The sequence below is a fragment of the Onychostruthus taczanowskii genome, unplaced genomic scaffold (genome assembly GCF_017590055.1).
Source record: "Onychostruthus taczanowskii isolate IOZ18803 unplaced genomic scaffold, ASM1759005v1 scaffold31, whole genome shotgun sequence".
Classification (NCBI taxonomy): Eukaryota; Metazoa; Chordata; class Aves; order Passeriformes; family Passeridae; genus Onychostruthus; species Onychostruthus taczanowskii.
This window is the reverse complement of record NW_024500461.1, coordinates 7,952,806-7,969,967: the sequence shown is the minus strand read 5'-3', so window position 1 is coordinate 7,969,967 and position 17,162 is coordinate 7,952,806. Positions and strand designations below refer to the sequence as shown.

Genomic DNA, 17,162 nt, shown 5'->3' with positions numbered 1-17,162 from the left:
ACTTGATCCTTGTCTTCAATTCCTCTTTTAAGCCACTTTCGTGCCTCCAATGATTCCTTCAGTAGTCACTGACAGCTCTTTAGATCATTGACCTTCAAATGCTGGACTTACTAGGTGGTGTCAGACTCCTTGAATTCAGGAGTTGTATTGTCCTTTTTGTGTAGCTCCTACTACTAGCAACTCCTATGAAGAGATGCTTGAATTGTGGAGGTTTACTTCATGAACTTTTCTGGGCAATTATTTTGTGTATTATTTGAACAGATGGTCTTTTTCAGCTATTTGAATATTTGAAACTATTTGACCTGCCCACGAGCAGGAGGATAAAAGCAGTGACAAGTAAAGTTAGGATTGAACTGGTACAGTTAAATGGGGATGGGGACTACATAGTTTGTTGATACCAGTCCATTTCTTCATCATTTTACTATCAATGAACTAAATAATTTTATTCTCATCCACTCTCCTCATCTTATTCTGTGTTGGGGTTTTTTATTTTTCAATCTGGAGAAAAATGAACTCCATAAATACATATATGAGGTAGGAGGTGAATTGAAAAATGGAGACTTTCTGAACAATTTAGTAGTCATGTCCTTGGTTCCAAATGAAAGAGCATTCACATCTGGTATTTGGCTTGAGTGAAAGCTACAATTTCTCCACGAGCAGTGCTGCCAGCAGTGTAGCAATAGTCCACGGGTTCAAGCACCTACCTGCCACCATATTTTGTTATCGTGAAAATGAATGAAATCATCAGTAATTTGTTATTCTTGTCAGATGCTATAAGTTAAGCAAAGTGTTCTCTTTTAAATTTGACAGAAAGACCTGTTTTGGGGTATTGAGGGCATCTGTTAAGTTTTTAATTTTTATTCCATCTTTTTTCCCCATTTTTAGGGAAGCAACGTGATGGAGGACCAGGATCTCTTGGAAATAGGAATCCTTAACTCTGGGCACAGACAGAGAATACTCCAAGCAATCCAGCTTCTCCCAAAGGTATAGTTTCTGTTATTATACAAGTGAGGGAACTAACCCCTGCAGTATTCCCATTATTTAAAACCCTTTTTTGAATGGTGGTAGACGTAACTCTACTGGTTTTGTGGACGCATTTTTTGCGTATGCAAATATGGCATAAAATAATGTCAATGCAATGGACTCCCTTTGCATAGATGTAGTTGACAAAGCAAAGGAAAGTAAATCTGTAATTTGACGTGATGGCTGTTTAGAATGAATTTGAATTCCTTTTGGCCTTTCAGCCTATTTATAGACTGCCATTACGTATGTGTAAATAAGGCTATCCATGAATCCCAGAATGACATTCTTAACAGAGGAGTTGCCCTGGAAATACTTTGCCCCTTTCATAAGTACTTTTAAAAGCATTGGAGGAAAGATTGTTTTCCTAATACCTGCCTTTTGTGTGAGATACAGAGACTTCCTGCAGGCTGCATATTTAATTTTCTCCTATGTATATGAATTTTGCTTCTCAGCTACGAACATAAAAACTTGTAGCCATTTTCCCAATCATTTTTAGTACTAGCCAATTTAAAATCTCAATTTTAAAATCAGTGATAGAATATTCTGCGTACCAGAATGTATCACTGGAGGCTTCTACTACCACTCCAAACAAGAGATAGTGGACCTAGCATGAAAAATCGCTACTTTAATTTGGAAAATTTTAAAAGGAGAATGAATGACGAAGAGCTGACACAGTAGGACTCAGAAAGCTTTCACATGTGATGCTGATGCTTCGTGCAAAATACTAAGGCAGGAATAAAATCAAGTGTACCATGCACTGAGTGTTCTCGTAGCAGCATGTCGGAAGTAATCAAGGTAAATAAAGATTAATCCACTTGAAGTTTCATAATACTGGAGAATGACAAGAGTTATTAAAGGCTTTTTCCATTTAGATCATAAAGCAGACATGGTTGAAAAAGACTTTTTGATGCATCAAGGCTTCCTGGATGGATGACTCGTAAAAGAGCACAAAGGTTTCTTTTATATGGGAAAATCAGAAGCTGTGAAGCAATTTCTGTATCTGGAGGTGTTAGTCAATCCATATATACTGCAATGTGAGTCTGCACACAGAAACACCAAAGATCATTAAAAAGAATAATTTTCCATGTACCATATTAGACTAATGAGATAAATGGTACAAGAAGTAGGGTTTTAAAAGTAGCATTTGATGAATTAAAAAAAGATATTAAAGGTTTATCTGTGAATTTATTAATTTTTCAGGAATAATCATTCAAACAAAAGTTTTGTAATCTTTAACTGCGCTTGTAGCTGATGATATCTTTATATATTTCTCATGCTTCTTGGAGAGATCAGCTTTCATGTGGTATTGTTAACATTCTTCAAAATTGCTGTTAACATATCATCATGTTAGTGCTATCTGCACTCAGTGTCTGGTGTTTATGAAAACATTGCTAATATTGTCTGCTTTTGGAGCGTTTACCAATGCTGAGAGAAGATTCTGTTATAAAACTACAACTTCAGTCCTTTTAACATCTGCTTGATGTGAGACCGGATTGAGATCTAGAGGTACTCTTGAAACCAGTTGAGAACAGGATGGTTATGCAGTTACTTGGATGAATTCTGAACCAGATAGTTTAAGTAACACAAGATGGCTCGAAGCATGTGCTGAATGATGGTGAGATAGTTTTTATTCAACTTCTTCCCTGTTGAGCTAAAAAGGCAGTCCCTAAGGACCACATTTTTAACGCATCTTTGATGCAAGAATGTTGCACCAAATTAAATGCAGTTGCAAGCTGAAGCTGTGCATCATGTTTCTCCATGTAAATGACTCAGCAATGTAAGAGAGCTTACATCGTAAAAACACATAATTTCCTGTATGAACTGAGTTCTTTTGAAGTCAGGTTATAGAGCCCAAAAATTAGGATAATGGGAAGTTTTATCTAATGTAGCACACCCTTGTTGTATTCACAACAGCTTGCTAAATACATAAAACACTTTCACATCCTGCAACAAACCATTAAACATTGCTGTATATCTATTTGTGTGTTGATAATTTCAGCTCTGTCATCCTGTATTCAAAATAGTGCATGCCATCTAAATATATTAAGACTTCAAACAGTAATTGGAGTCTCACTAATTTGAATCTCATTAGATAAAAATTCTGTTAGTTTGTTTGTTTTGAACATGTACGTCTTTTCTGTTCCTCATTTAATTTAAATCTCAATGACTCCATGCGTTTTTAACTTAATGACTTTGCTGATGATGTTATTTTTAGTTTTACTAATAATGCTTCCTGTCTTGAGCTACTTTTTAGCTCATATTTTGAGGTGGAAGTTAAATGCTTTAAAAAACACCTATCAAACAACACTTCCTTAAAACCCCAGGCAGCACTGAATAAGTTAAGAGGGTAAAAATCAAGCAAGAAATCTATCACCAAGGTTTTGAAATACCTTTTTTAAAAGCTCTTCTTGTTGTTCTGATACATAGTCATCTCTGCAGCCTGGAAATGGAATGGGTATTTAGTAGCTGAAATTTTTTACTCATAACTGCTACCTTCCTAAAGAGTGATGAATTTCTAGGTGTCAAACAGCAGTATCCTGATTAGGAACCATTCTCTGGAACTTTAAGTGGTTTTAAATAAGGAAAAATACCCACATTTTGGCAAAATATAGATTAATTGATCATTGTGGTCTCTTATGCAAGTATAAAAGGGTATGTTTACCTGGATTTCTCTAAATGTTTTCGCATTATATTCTGTATTTGAGAAGAATTTCATAACAGGGAAAATAGTATGCTCACCAGTATGTAGGTGGGGTTGAAACCTTTGAGACAGAATGCTTCTTTCTAAAATACTCTTTATTTTTGTTGGATTAGAGCTTGTAGCTCTAATTCTTGTCTTGCACCAATGTAATTTAAATTACTCAAGTTTCACCTTAATATTAACTAGAGCACTTTATGGCTTATTTTAATAATATAAGGTTAAGACAGTCTGGTAGAAATGTCATTTGCAAAATTAATTTTTGAAATTGAAGTATTTTATACATTACATCAGTCTTAAAGCAAATTTCATAGCAGATTTTAATATTACATTTAAGGCTTTTGTATGAAAAAATGAAATCAATAAATTTTTGGAGGAGGATTTTATATGCTTTATTGAAAGGAAATTCAGATATGTTGAGAAGAGATAACATATAAAAAGATACTGAAGCTGCAAATACCTTGAGAAAAAATAAATAATCAGAAAATAATTGCATGCAGTGTATGCTGAATTGACTAAGAAAGTAGTAACAGTCACGGCATAAAATTTTAGTCACACTTAGTTTACATGGAACCTAATTGGCCAGCTATTTCAGCATCCCAAACCTATGTGCAAGTGACTTCTCAGTGGGTTCCTCAAAAAGGTGGGTTTTTTTGAAATGACAATTGTCCTAGGTTATCTCAGAATTTATCTAAGAAAGAGGATTGGTTTTGTGTGGGATGCTCAATGTATGGCTCCTTCTCCCAGCATATAATGGGAACACATGCTTTCATTTGACAGATGGAAGAAAGATGTTAGCTGAGAGCAGCTTTCTTCTGGCTTCAGAGCTGTTCTTAAAGCAGCTTGTTCCTTCCTGCACAGAGAGGTCTCAGCACAAAGCAGGTTTGGGAATAGCAGTGGTGCGCAGGCAGCCAGCCTCTTTTCTTAGAGTGCTGCGCAGAACGAGACAAGAAGTAGGATTTGAGCAGGCTATGAGCACATCCTGTCTGTGAGTGGTGTTACAAAGCTCTTCTTCCAAAAGTGCTGGACTTATTACTCATATGTAACACTCTTGTGCGAGCACAGTGAGTCTGGCATTTAGGAAAGCAGAACGACTGTGCATGTGCTCATTAACTATGCTGTGTATGTAACAGAGAAAGATCACATCATGTGGTCTTTGCTGCTGCTGTATTGCTATTGGCTTAGACACCCCAGAGCTCAGCAAGATGCTTCCAGTCCTGGTGTTTAATTACCTCCCATTTAGCACTCCCATTCCTAAGACAGTTTCCAGACTAGGAGATACTGCAAAATGTTGATGACCCTTTCTGACTGTGACTTCTTGTTTCTGGTCTGCTGGAAGTGAAGATGAAAAACAGGAGTCAAAGGACATGATTTTTACTCTGCTGTTTTCCCTGCTTCTTATGCCTCTGGAAATTACTTTCGTGGTTTGAAAGAAGGCCACCCACATGCTCACTGCACCACTTGCAGGACCTTTAGCCACAAGGACAGAAAAAAGCGATTAGAATCCAATACAACATATGAATTTTTCAAGTCTGAAATACAAATGGGTAGTCTATGTTATTTAAGTGATGCAGCACAATAGGAATGAATCAGTAGAAGTAATTAGATACATGCAAGCTATAGCTCCAGGTGTTTACTTCAGACCAACTTCAGACTGGTCCCACAGACCAAATGTCCTCTCCAGGCGTGTGCTTCAAAACTCCTGATGAAAGAAGTACCATAAACATTTTCCTTCTTATCTGAGCCTAGCAGAGAGCCACTCTAGACATGATACCCTGGCATTTATCTATATAATCTAGATAACAGTGGCATGCCACTGTTGCCATACAGGATGTCTTACTTGCCTTCCTACTTCTTTTATACTTTATTTGTGATTGGCTCCACATATCTACTGGCTGCTCTGAGAATAGTCAGCACGCAAGGAAATATGCTACATGAGAGGAAGTGCTATCCCCTTTTTTTGGTAACCAGAATAGGATGACAACCTGACGGAGCTGACAAACTTTTTCATGAGATCAAAGGCCATAGTTTCCACTTTGTCCACAAATTTCATCTTTAGATCTTCTTAAGATTACATTTTATGCAATGGATATGTCCAAACTGTTGCATACATTATCACTGAATGACAGCTGTTATTCCCTTGTCCCACATATTTTATCTGATGAAGAACTGGAAGGTTTCTTCATTCTTCTGGATGTCAAACTGTTTACATTTATCCAGAAAAAAAAGAAAAAAAAACAAACACAAAAGCCTCCAGGTGTGCATCTATTTTCCTTTAAATTTGGAAGATATATTCCATATGGTGAAAAAACGATAGAATGGATGGCTACTGCAATTCTGACAATCTTAGTTAGGAAACACTGAACTCAGGGGTATTCTGGACCTTCCATTGAGGCAAGATCCTGAATCAGGCACTGCTGTGAAGTGAATGTGCCTGTACTGTCATTTTCTAGCAAGCTCCACAAGAAGACAGAAGGCTTTTGATTAGTGGAAAGAAAAATCTAACATTAATGGAACACAAGCTTGAATAGTTAACTTTTAAAATATGTGACAGGCTAGATGGGATAGAAATCCAAAAAGTGTATATGCAGTTCTTCCTCACCTGCTGTGTCTCTGCAGGCAGACCCTGTTTCACTCAGTGCCTTTCTGCCAGCAGCACATGCAAAGTCCTCTCAGATTCTTCTCATTTGTGACCGTCCCCTGTGAGAGCTGCCCCTCTTCCCCTGACTGCAGGCTCAATTTCTGCCTGGGCACTGCAGGCACCAGCTCCATGTGGTGTTCCTATTCCAGCCAGGCTCTCTGGGCTTCAGAAATGTCACTCTTCTGAGCCTTTTCTTTCAACACTCCACAGGAGGAATGATCTCCTCTCTCAACAACATGATTCCAACTGACCACATTTGTGAAGTACATAATACATAACAGACAGTTGACAAAGACAAAAGAACTGATATATCCCCCATTACAACCACCTAAAATTTCTTAGCTAGGTAGCTGATAGTTTCATATAAGTTCACAAAAATGCTGCTTAAAGATCTTGAATGGGCCAGCAGTGTAAAAGGAAGCATTATATGCTAGCTAAAAAGATCCTTCTTCCAAACGAGCACAAGCATAAATTCACAGTAATCATAGCCACCATTTAAAAAGCAGTGAAAGTCAAGTAATCTCATCCTCATTTTACAGCACATAAAAAGCTTGATTTTGATACACACACTAAGCTCCACCAGGTAGTGATACTACCTTTGGAGAGCATAGTGTTAATTCTCTATCTGTCCATGAACATCAGAGAAAATTGGTAACAGTCCATGCTACTGAATTTACCTTGATTTTTCTAGTGCATATGTGATTATTTTGGAGCTCTATTTGTGTTTATTTGGCCACCTTTCAGAGACAAAAAACTCAAGTGCCTTTTATCCTAATGTAAAATGCTCTATTGACACAGCAGTGATATACTGTTTTAAAAGTCTGTTGTGCAGACAGTCTCTTGTGAGGGGTTTCTCAACCCGTTAGGATACTTCTTGACATTGCTATTTTATTATGAGAAACAGCTCTTTCTGTCTTCTGCTTTCTATTCATTACAAAGGAAGTGATATTGATGATATATCAATAGGACCTAAGAGAGAAATCTCATATGGTTTATATCTTCTGCCATACTTTTTTGAATCATATTTTCTTAAACATTTCTTTTTCTCTAAATCCTTTGAGCTTCAATTCCTAGCCTTTTCCACAGTTGGCACATGAAAATCTTCTGCAGTGAAAAAGCTGACATTGGTATTGCTCTCTAAACAGCTGAATGATCTGGTAGTAGTGTCTGTGGAAGAACAATAGTGCCCCTATTTATGAGCAGTTAATGTTTGAAACACTGTCATGACTTGCAGCTCAAAGATTTTACATTGATCTGAGTCAAACAGTGTGCACCTTGGATGCTTGACACCACTGGTGCTTGTGTTGTAGCTGGTGCAAAATGATTGAAATATGCATGGAAATACACTCAGTAGGTAGGAGGGAGTTTTTCTCTCAAGAAATATCAATCAGCAAGGAAGTCTACAGGGTTTAAATGATCTGTGAGAGGAGTCCAAGATAATAGTGCAGTATAGAAGAAAAAATAAGAGTCATGACCTGTTCGTGAAGATCGGGGTAAGATGCAACTAAACTGAATCTCTGACAAAGTAAAGGGGCAGCACTTCCAGACAGATGTTTCAAAGTGGTTTTATTTAAAATCTCAATAACATTTTATATGAAAAGCAGATACTATTAATGATACTGTCACATATAGATAACCAATATGTCTGTCAGTAAGTATTTGAAAGGAAAATATTCAGGTAACTATGAACAACAGTTAATAAAGTTGGTATTATTAAAAAACAGAAAGAGACTTTCCATACAAGAGGACACATACTAAAATTTTATTAATTTTCATTTTAGATGCATTTTAGAAAGCCTGTTTTAGATAAGAGAGTGGTTTTCTGTTCATGACGAACAAAATAATGCTTTTGTGCTGAAACCAATAGTAAATATTCTAGTTCTGAGGTTCATTTTTTGTGATAGAAGCAACTGTCTTGCCAGGGCAGGTGGGCTGGGAGCTCAGGGGTCAGTGGACAGGGAGCACTGGGACAAGGTGAGTAGGGCAGGGACAGTGACAGTGACAGTGAGCAGCCACATCCGAGGGCAAATCGACAGGACTGATGAGGACGGGACAAGTCACCTTGGAGAGTGTCAATAGTTGAGGATGAACAAATGCGGGCTGGGCACAGACACACCTACAGCGTAGCTCAGGCAAGTGTCAGGACATGGACCTGAGTTCAGCCAGTGGGGTCTGGCTAAAGCCCTGGCCAGACTTCTCACTGCTCTTCCTCACAGAGATCTGATCCAAGGCTAAGCAGCTGCACTACCTGCAGCACAGCCTTGAATGCTAGCAGACAAAAATCTGGGAGAGAGAAAAAGCTTTCAGAATCAGCTGCTGCCCTACAACAGAGCAGTGTATTTTCATGTAGGCTATTGAGTGACCCAATAACAGTTTTGTCTATTGGCACCAAATCCAAAGACTGAAATTGTCACATCCATTTCAGTTGTTCTCAGCCTCTTGTTTATTGTATTGTTCACCTGTGTTTACTTGCCTGCAGCCCTTTGCAACTGTGTTGTGATAGAGGAATATCAATTTTAACAATTATTTTGATGGAGATCTCCAGTGGGAATTGAGAATTTAGAAACTTGCCATGTTGTGTTTACTTTTCATAGAGGCTGATGGGTTAGCAAAAGTATGGACCAAACTATGTGAGTTTTTTTCAAATCAGGATGCCAAAATTTTTTTTAAATCAGAATCTATTAAATGTAAAGATCAAATAGTAAGAAACACAAGAAATAATTTGCATAATGTGCCCTATCTGAATAGGTTGAAAATTGTTTTCATGGTGCTTCAATTTTCTTTGCTAGAGAAAGGAAACAAAAATACCTTCTATTTTCTGAAACTCATGTGTTCCCTGTGGGCCTGTTCCCTGTCTTCATGTCTTCTCTATACTCGATTTTTCTTCTTCCATTTATCGGGTTCTTGCTTTACAAGTGTCTGTTTAAGCATACCCTTTTTAAAATCAGTATGCCAGAGAGGAGTGATGCAGGCACACTGCAATGTGAACATGAGAGTTTAAGCTCAAAGCATTATGTTTCTGTCACACTTCCATTGTTTCTCATAAAGTAGAAATGTATATTAGTAAGCAAAAATGGGAGACTGGCTTTTAATATTTGCAGTCACCCCTGCACAGTGAGGAGAACCTATGCAAAACCCATGATTTCTAACCCTATAAAGCTTCTTAACAATTTACCAGTTCAGTGTATTATCAAGTTAGCAATAGTTACATTTCCATAGAGAGACAATATGTGCAGAATACTGTTGAAAATTGAGGCTATTTCATAATTTTTTCCACCTCATTCTACTTTCATTTTTGCCACTATTGTAGATTACTTTAAAATTCATTATAACAGTGTGGTGTAACAAACTGCACAGGTCGAGGCTTTTTTAAAGATAATTTTTATCTTTAATGGCTTTAATGGCTGTCTTGAAAGTCTTCACTTGTGTCACTAAGAGGCAGTTGTGAAAGAGAAATTGCAGCTTTTACCTCCTGGCCACTTAACAAAATTCAAAAAAATTAGACATCAGTGATATTCTTAGTTTTTTATGAAAACAAGGTTTATGACATTAGGTGGCTGTGTTTCTATATAGATGCAAGTTGTACACTTCTGTGTACATTATTCTGTCAATTCCATTCCAATAATATCTGATTCAGCTGTCCAATCTCAGGCAGTGGGAAATCTAAAACATGTTAAATTCCCATGCCATGAAAAATGTGAGCAGGTGAGCAGGAAAGGGACTTTTTTTAAACCTTCTCTGGGGATGGAAGAATATAGTGCAGGTTCAGCTGTTATAAAATAACTTATAGCCTGGTAGGAAAGATAAATTAGGAATAACACAACCTACACCATATATTTCATTTACAGTATGATACCAAAAGAACCATTTTTCAGTCTAATTTCTTCCCCTTCTATGAAATCTGAGGTGAAAATCTGACATTTTTGGGCAGTAAGAATATTAATGTCTCTTTTACCCTTTTTCCTTCCCCCACTTATGGATCTCTGATGTCTAGAAAGAATTGAACTCCAGCTACAGTCTCTGGTGTAAGGCAAGATTCCATAAGAAAAAGATGCATCAAAAACTGAGTTCTATTACTGCTTAAACACAAAATTGTTTCATGTTGTACTAACCATTAAAGACTGTTGCTCAGAGAAGAAGATAACTGACCCAGAGAAAATAACTTGTAACTCCTGTTTGGAAAGATGTTTAATGGGTACCACCAGTAATTTTGCTCATCCTTGTTTTTCAGATGAAGCAGATCGGTCACGATGGTTACAACCCCTCCTCTGTAGCTGAATGGCTGGATTCCATTGAACTGGGTGACTATACCAAATCCTTTCTAATTAATGGCTATACATCGATGGACCTTGTGAAAAAAATATGGGAGATTGAATTAATTAATGTAAGTTGATTAATTTATAGCAGTAGTTCCTCCCAAATACATTATATAGTACTTGTCCTTGTACATCAAGGAGAACACAGAAAAGCAATTTGCACCACAAATACAGCCATCAAATGCTCTTAATGACTACACCTTTCATGCCTGTGCCTGGGTTGGCTGTACCCTTTGCTTCCATTTACTTTGCCATTGTCTTTAGCATGGTATTCAATCAGCATGATTATGTTTGCCTTCAGGAGGCAGAATGACATTAAAAGTATATTTTGGGAGTTTGTAGCTACAAAGCACACAGCTCCAGCTGAATTAGACATAAAATAAGGAAACCTTATAGTTAGTAAGTCATTCTAAAATAACACAGTTTTTTATTTAATTATCACTTTTGCTTGAAACTTCATTTACATGACTCAGTTTAATTAGATGTCCACATGGGGCAAACATAAACTTTAATGTGGACTGCACTGCAGGGTAATCTGGAATGAGAGGAAGTTTTTGCTGTTATAGTGAAGTTTGTAATGTTACAGTGAAGACATTGACAGTAAAGCTCTGCCAGAAGAATTTTCATGTGAGTTATGTGTCTGTAAGTGAGTTGGTTTCTCTTGTAAAGGACTGAGGATTGTAGCTTTGCTGTAACTTCTGAAATTAACTGTAATGTCAGTTTATATTAACTTTTAGGGCAACCTCTACATGGAGAGAAGCCTGCTATCCTATGTTATTGATTCTTCACAGAAAAAAGGCTCTGCTCTTCCTTCAGGTATAGGAGATGCTGCATCTCTGCCTCTGATTAGTGCTGGAGTCCCAGAGCAGTCCAAGGGCTACCAGTAACCACAGTCAATCAAGCATAAGATAAAGCAGCTGGTGTAGCTGTATGCTAGGAAACAGTTCCCACTGTGTCCCAGGCTGGAGAAATAAAAAACATAACTATGGTGTAAAGCCCTGTTGCAGCACAGTAACTTCTGCACAAGGCAGCATCTAAACAAAAGAAAGAAAAACATAAAAGGACTTATTTCATCTTAGTTGGAAGACAAATACATCGAACATTAGAATTTGTTTTCTTGCTGTCACGGTTGATGTTAACTAGCAGAAAAATGTAGTGTAAGGGCCAAACTCTGCCTTGTGTGTTTTGTCTCATTTAATGTATCTTGCAGGTACATAATTGGAAGTCAGGAGATGATTGATGCATTACGGATGTCTGCTGCTAAGCTAGTTATAACTGGGATTCTTTTTTCTCTAAATTGCTGGAATTTTAATAAGAACTGGGGACCCTTTGCCTCAGAAGCTAATATAGATCATCAATCAGCAGTGAGTTGAAAAAAGTAGAAGATTCTGCTCTTACTGTTTTCTGTAATTTTGCATCCCGTTTTGCCACAATCAATTTGCAAACAAATTACCCTTTAGCTCCCCCAAGTGGATCATTAAAACGTCATTAAAGGTTTGTGGTTTGATTCCAAACATGCTTAAACTGATGAAAAGGGGAGTACCTGCACTGAAGTTCACAGGAATACACTTCTGTAAAACTTGTAAAAACCAAACCCTTATGTCCTCTAACTTTAAAGTTTAACATTATGTTCAATTTGAAGGCCTGTACTTCTTGGGAAAACACCCCTTTTGCCATGAGTTGCAAGAAGCTGTTTAATAGTCATATAAGTACTTCTATAGATATAGGAATTTATAAAGAGAAATATTTTTTCCACCTGATAGGTTTGAATTATATTGTTCAAGGGCAGAGTTAATAAAAGTTTTGCCTTATAAGAATTACTGGTTTAGTCCTGCCATATTTGATTCCACCCAATCAGTAGGAGCTCAATATAATGATATTATGTTCACTGAGAAAATCTATAGCTTAGAAAGGTATTTACTATTACTGGGTTTTTTCATTTGATGGGAATCTTTCAGAAATGGACAAGAAATTGGTTTGAAGCATTGTGCAGTCTGTCAGAACGAGATACTTAGCTCTAACCAGCAGGCCTGCTGTCCGAAATTGATTTCAAAGGTCTCACTTCTTCAGTTGATGGCAAAGAAAAGCTTATTGCAGAAAGTTTTTCATAAAAGGATGCATAAAGGTCAAAGCCACTAACTCAGGAACAGGACTCTTCTCTTGAGTAGGTCAAAAAACAGCCACCTGGAAAAAGAAACAGACTCAGAATCATAAAAAGAATTCAGAGTACCCTTGGTTTGGAGGCTCTGGATGCTTAAGTTGTAGATAAAACAAGAAATTTAAATTAAAGTTATGCCTAATATGCAATAAAAATATATCAAGGGCTACAGAAATGATAACTACTTCATTTCAGTTTTTTAAACAGTTTCAGCCACTGAATTTGACATGAAAGCCATACCTAACTTGCTTCAAGGAATCCCTTTGTTCATATTTGGTGCTTATTTGCATTTAACTATTGGGAAATCAACCATGGGTCCTGGAGGAGTAGAAACAGGTTTGGTGGTAGAGATAATATCTATAATACCTTCTGTTTGGATCTCTCACTACAAGAAGGAGGTTGAGGCACTGGAGCATATCCCAGAAGGGCAGCAAAGTTGAAGGGTTTGGAGCACACATCCTGTGAAGGGCAGCTGAGGGAGCTGGGGTTGCTCAGCCTGGAGAAAAGGAGGCTCAGGGGAGACCTTTTCACTCTGCACCTACCTGAAAGGAGGCTGTAGCAAAGTGGAGGTCAGTCTCTTCTCCCAAGTGACAAACAATAGGATAAGAGGAAATGGCCTCAAGGCTCACATTGAATATTAGGAAAAAGTTCTTCACTGAAAAGAAAGAGTTGTTAAGCACTGGCACAGGCTGCCCAGGGGATTCACCAGGGTTGAGTCACCAACCCTAGGGATATTTTAAAGACTTGTAGGTGTGGCACTTAGAGATATGGTTTAGTGGGACCTGACAGCATTAGTTTTATACTGGAACTCAACTTCAAGGTCTTTCCCAACTTAAATGATTCTGTGATTAAAGTTATCCTTCATGATTTATCCTTTATTCCCATAGGACACTGAAATAATCTGAAATTTGAGTCTTCTTGTCTTCCTGAAAAGAACAGTTTTAACTTTATTTCCAACACAGTTTTATTATTCTTGTAAATTATCATCTAGGTAAGCACATTTAAAACCACTTTGAGGAGAGCACGAAGTGAGAGAATGTCCTGAGGCATTGGTGGGAAAGGGCATCTTCCCTCAGTTTTTGTGGTTCCCCAGCCAGCTCTCAGGCATGAGAAAACAAATTTAATATTCGTCTTCCTAAAATTTATTATAAATTATTCTGGCTCGGTAGTGTCATCTCTGACTTACATGCTAGTTTCTTTCAAACTTTTATGTGTACATAGAGCATGTGATTCTTCGAGTGCAATGAAGCAGCAATTTCTAAAAGCATTTGAATCAGAAGAAGAATAATTATAAAAGTTACTCACTTGTGTTTCTTGTAAGCTCCCACCAGCATTCTCAGTCCTTCCTCAACAAGTCAGACTTTGAAATTTAGATTTTGTTTCACTAATTAGTTTTTCATTTAGATAATTTAGAATTTTCCCAGATCCATTTCCTTCTGTGATGGGCTTTCTGGGAAGCATTGTTCTAATTTTCTTGTCCTGGGATTGTAAGTATTCAGAATGCCTTCTCCTAGATTAGGCTTTCCCAACACTTCTGCTTTTGTGTCCCAGGTTTCTTGGCTCATTAGAGAGATCAGATTCTGTATTCTGATTCAGATATAATTTATTCAATGCTGTAGCCATGAAGAACTTTTCTGAAATACATATCATCTGCTGAAAAAAAGGTCCAGCATGTTCTATAATCCCCTAACCCACCTGTGCACCTGTGCTTTGAAGTATAAATGCTTTTCTATATGACTAATCATATTATCCTTGTCTGTTATTCTAGATTACTTATGTAACCCTCCCCCTGAGAGACTCGCTCTCTTCAGGGAACTTTTGCCATAGAGATTCTTCAGGCGAGATATAAACACCTTAAAAGCACAAAGCAGATTATTTGTCGTGTAACACACAATACTTTGTAGGACTAATGAACTAGGCATTAAATCAACCCCCACCAAATGAGTCACTCAGTATAATGGGCAAGTAGTCATCACTCAGGTAAGGGGAGAGCTGGCCTCTGGGGCTCACTGGAACAGGCTGATCTGTGGTAGTGCTGAGCTGCTATCTTCTGATTGCCTTTTCTTTTTTCTCGTTAGGATTTTATGCCCCTTCATGTGAGTATTGTTCCTTGAATCCTTGAGGTGCCAGTTTTCCCTGTCTCAACAATCTTACTTATGTCTGCAACTTTACCTTTCTTATCTCGAATGCTTCCAGCCTGTGCACTCTCTCACAGCTCCCTCTCACGCCCTAGCAATTTTCTCAGAAGGAAACTGAGAACAATTGCACAGCTGCGCTGTACTGAAAGTAGGTCTGGAATCACAGATAGCTGAACTCCTGGGAGGAGGGTTACATGGAAGTGGCCTGGTTTACATTTCTTCTCAATTAGTTCATCTGGCACTCTGAGCATCTTTTCTCATACATACTTCTTTCACACGGATGATTCAGTCTTTTTCTTCTGTAAAATTAATCTTTATGCTATGGTTCAATTACTGTCCAGATTTGAACTTTTTGGGAAGTGTCCTTGAAAATCTCTCCCAAATTGCACTCTTGGTTTCTCTTGGGATATAATGGCTGCTGTTCAGGATCAGAGAAAAAAATATCAGAGAGAGAAATTAGTCACCAATGGACTGCCTTCCATTAGTTTATAGCTAAATACTTTGGACCTTTCACAAGATCACTGATGAGTGATCCCACAATTTAATTGAATTATCTACTGCATGGAAAAGTGACTCTTTAGTTTTATTTAAAGTGGGTACATGATTATTGAAGCCCATGATATTTTTACTCTAGGAATGAAAGAGCCTAACAGCAGCCATTGTGAAGCAGATCAGTAGGTCTATGTAACCCACTGTGGTGTCTATAAAAACCACTATAAACAGAGGACTAGGGAAGGCTACATAGCAAGTATATTATGAGCAAGCATATTATGAATTATTTGCATAGCGTTCTTAAAATAACAGTTTTGAGTTCACGGACTTCTGAAATTGGACCCAACTGGTCCTTGACTTTTTAACCTTGAAAACATTCCTATCATCATCAAATTTTGTGGTCTTACTGCCAATCTTCTTGCCTATAGAATGAACAAATATATTGAGCTGCTGAGGTTCATTCACAGATCTCTTGAGGAATTCACTAGAAACCTTCTTCCACCTTGAAAAGTGTGATTTCTTCTGCAGTTTCCTAGTTTCAAGATCTATTTCTCCATGAAAGAACCTCTTCTTATGGCTTAATGTCATGACTGCTGTTTTGTGGTCTTTGGGGTATTTTTTGTGAAAGGGTTTTAAGAGTGGTTTCATGAAAAGGTTTTAGAAGTTCAGGCAAACAAGCAGAAAATTGTTAACCTTCACTGTGTGATTTTGACTGCTTCAAGGATCACCAGTAGGTTCCTGAGATATGAAGCATCCTTACATGCAGTCACTTCAGTTCTTCTTGGTTGTCTTTATTCATGTGTGAATTACTAGTATGCATTTTTTAATTCCTAGTATTTCACCTGGGATAGCTGAAGGGGCCAGTATTACCATGGATCTTCCATGAAACTATTCTCAAAAACTGACATCAATTTTGTCACTTTCCAGTCCTCAGATAACAAGTTTTTAAGGGAAAAGTTACACATTATTGCTAGTAGCACATCAAATTCATCTTTGAATTCCTTCTCTGTTTATCTTTTCTGTGTTATGGTTCATTTTACACACTTCTATAATTTGTCCTGTCAGTGGTCTCATTTGCAAACCAAAGAGTCTTAACATCATTTAGTAATTTCAGACATCCAGAAATCCTTCTTCTGTATCTTTCTGGTCCTTTTCTTTGCAGCTCCGCCACAGTCACAGAGTGGCAGTGATACATGTCTAATTTCAAAGTCAGAATTTCTTTATGCATATCTAGCTTGAGCCTGCAGGTCTAAGTTATGGAAGCCACTGTATTAAACTTAGTGCTCAGAGCTCTCATGGGGCCCTAGCTGACTAATACACCTACAATATCTATTCCATATAGTTTGTGCTTAAAGAACTTAAACACACTGCACTTACTGCATTCAGATACCTTGATCAGGTTAGTGTCTCACTTAACAGCCTCTTCATCTACTCCAGCAAAGCAGATAGTAACTCCTCAGTTTGGGTAGTACAACCAAATGGATGGACTTTGTACAGTGCAGACTTGACAGCTTAATTTCCCATGCTATCTAGCATGAAAAGATTTATTTTTCTTGGGAGGGCTGTCCTTCATGTTGTGTTTGAAAAATTACTCTGTGACTCTTCTACTTTTGTTGTTACTTAATTTCCTGAGTGTGCCACTCTGCAGAGACAGTTCTGGGAGAGGAACAAAACGTACTCTGAGACATCCCAACTC

General features: G+C 37.6%; 1 protein-coding gene across 1 annotated transcript in view; it reads left to right on the top strand.

The window, feature by feature from the left end:
* The window catches only part of ANKS1B (ankyrin repeat and sterile alpha motif domain containing 1B), a 406,509-nt gene that overhangs the window by 244,493 nt on the left and 144,854 nt on the right, over window positions 1-17,162 (top strand). The window contains exons 16-17 of the mRNA XM_041409745.1: window positions 886-984; window positions 10,594-10,746. Of these exons, the coding sequence (XP_041265679.1) occupies window positions 886-984; window positions 10,594-10,746 (252 nt within the window). The remainder of the gene's footprint in view (window positions 1-885; window positions 985-10,593; window positions 10,747-17,162) is intronic.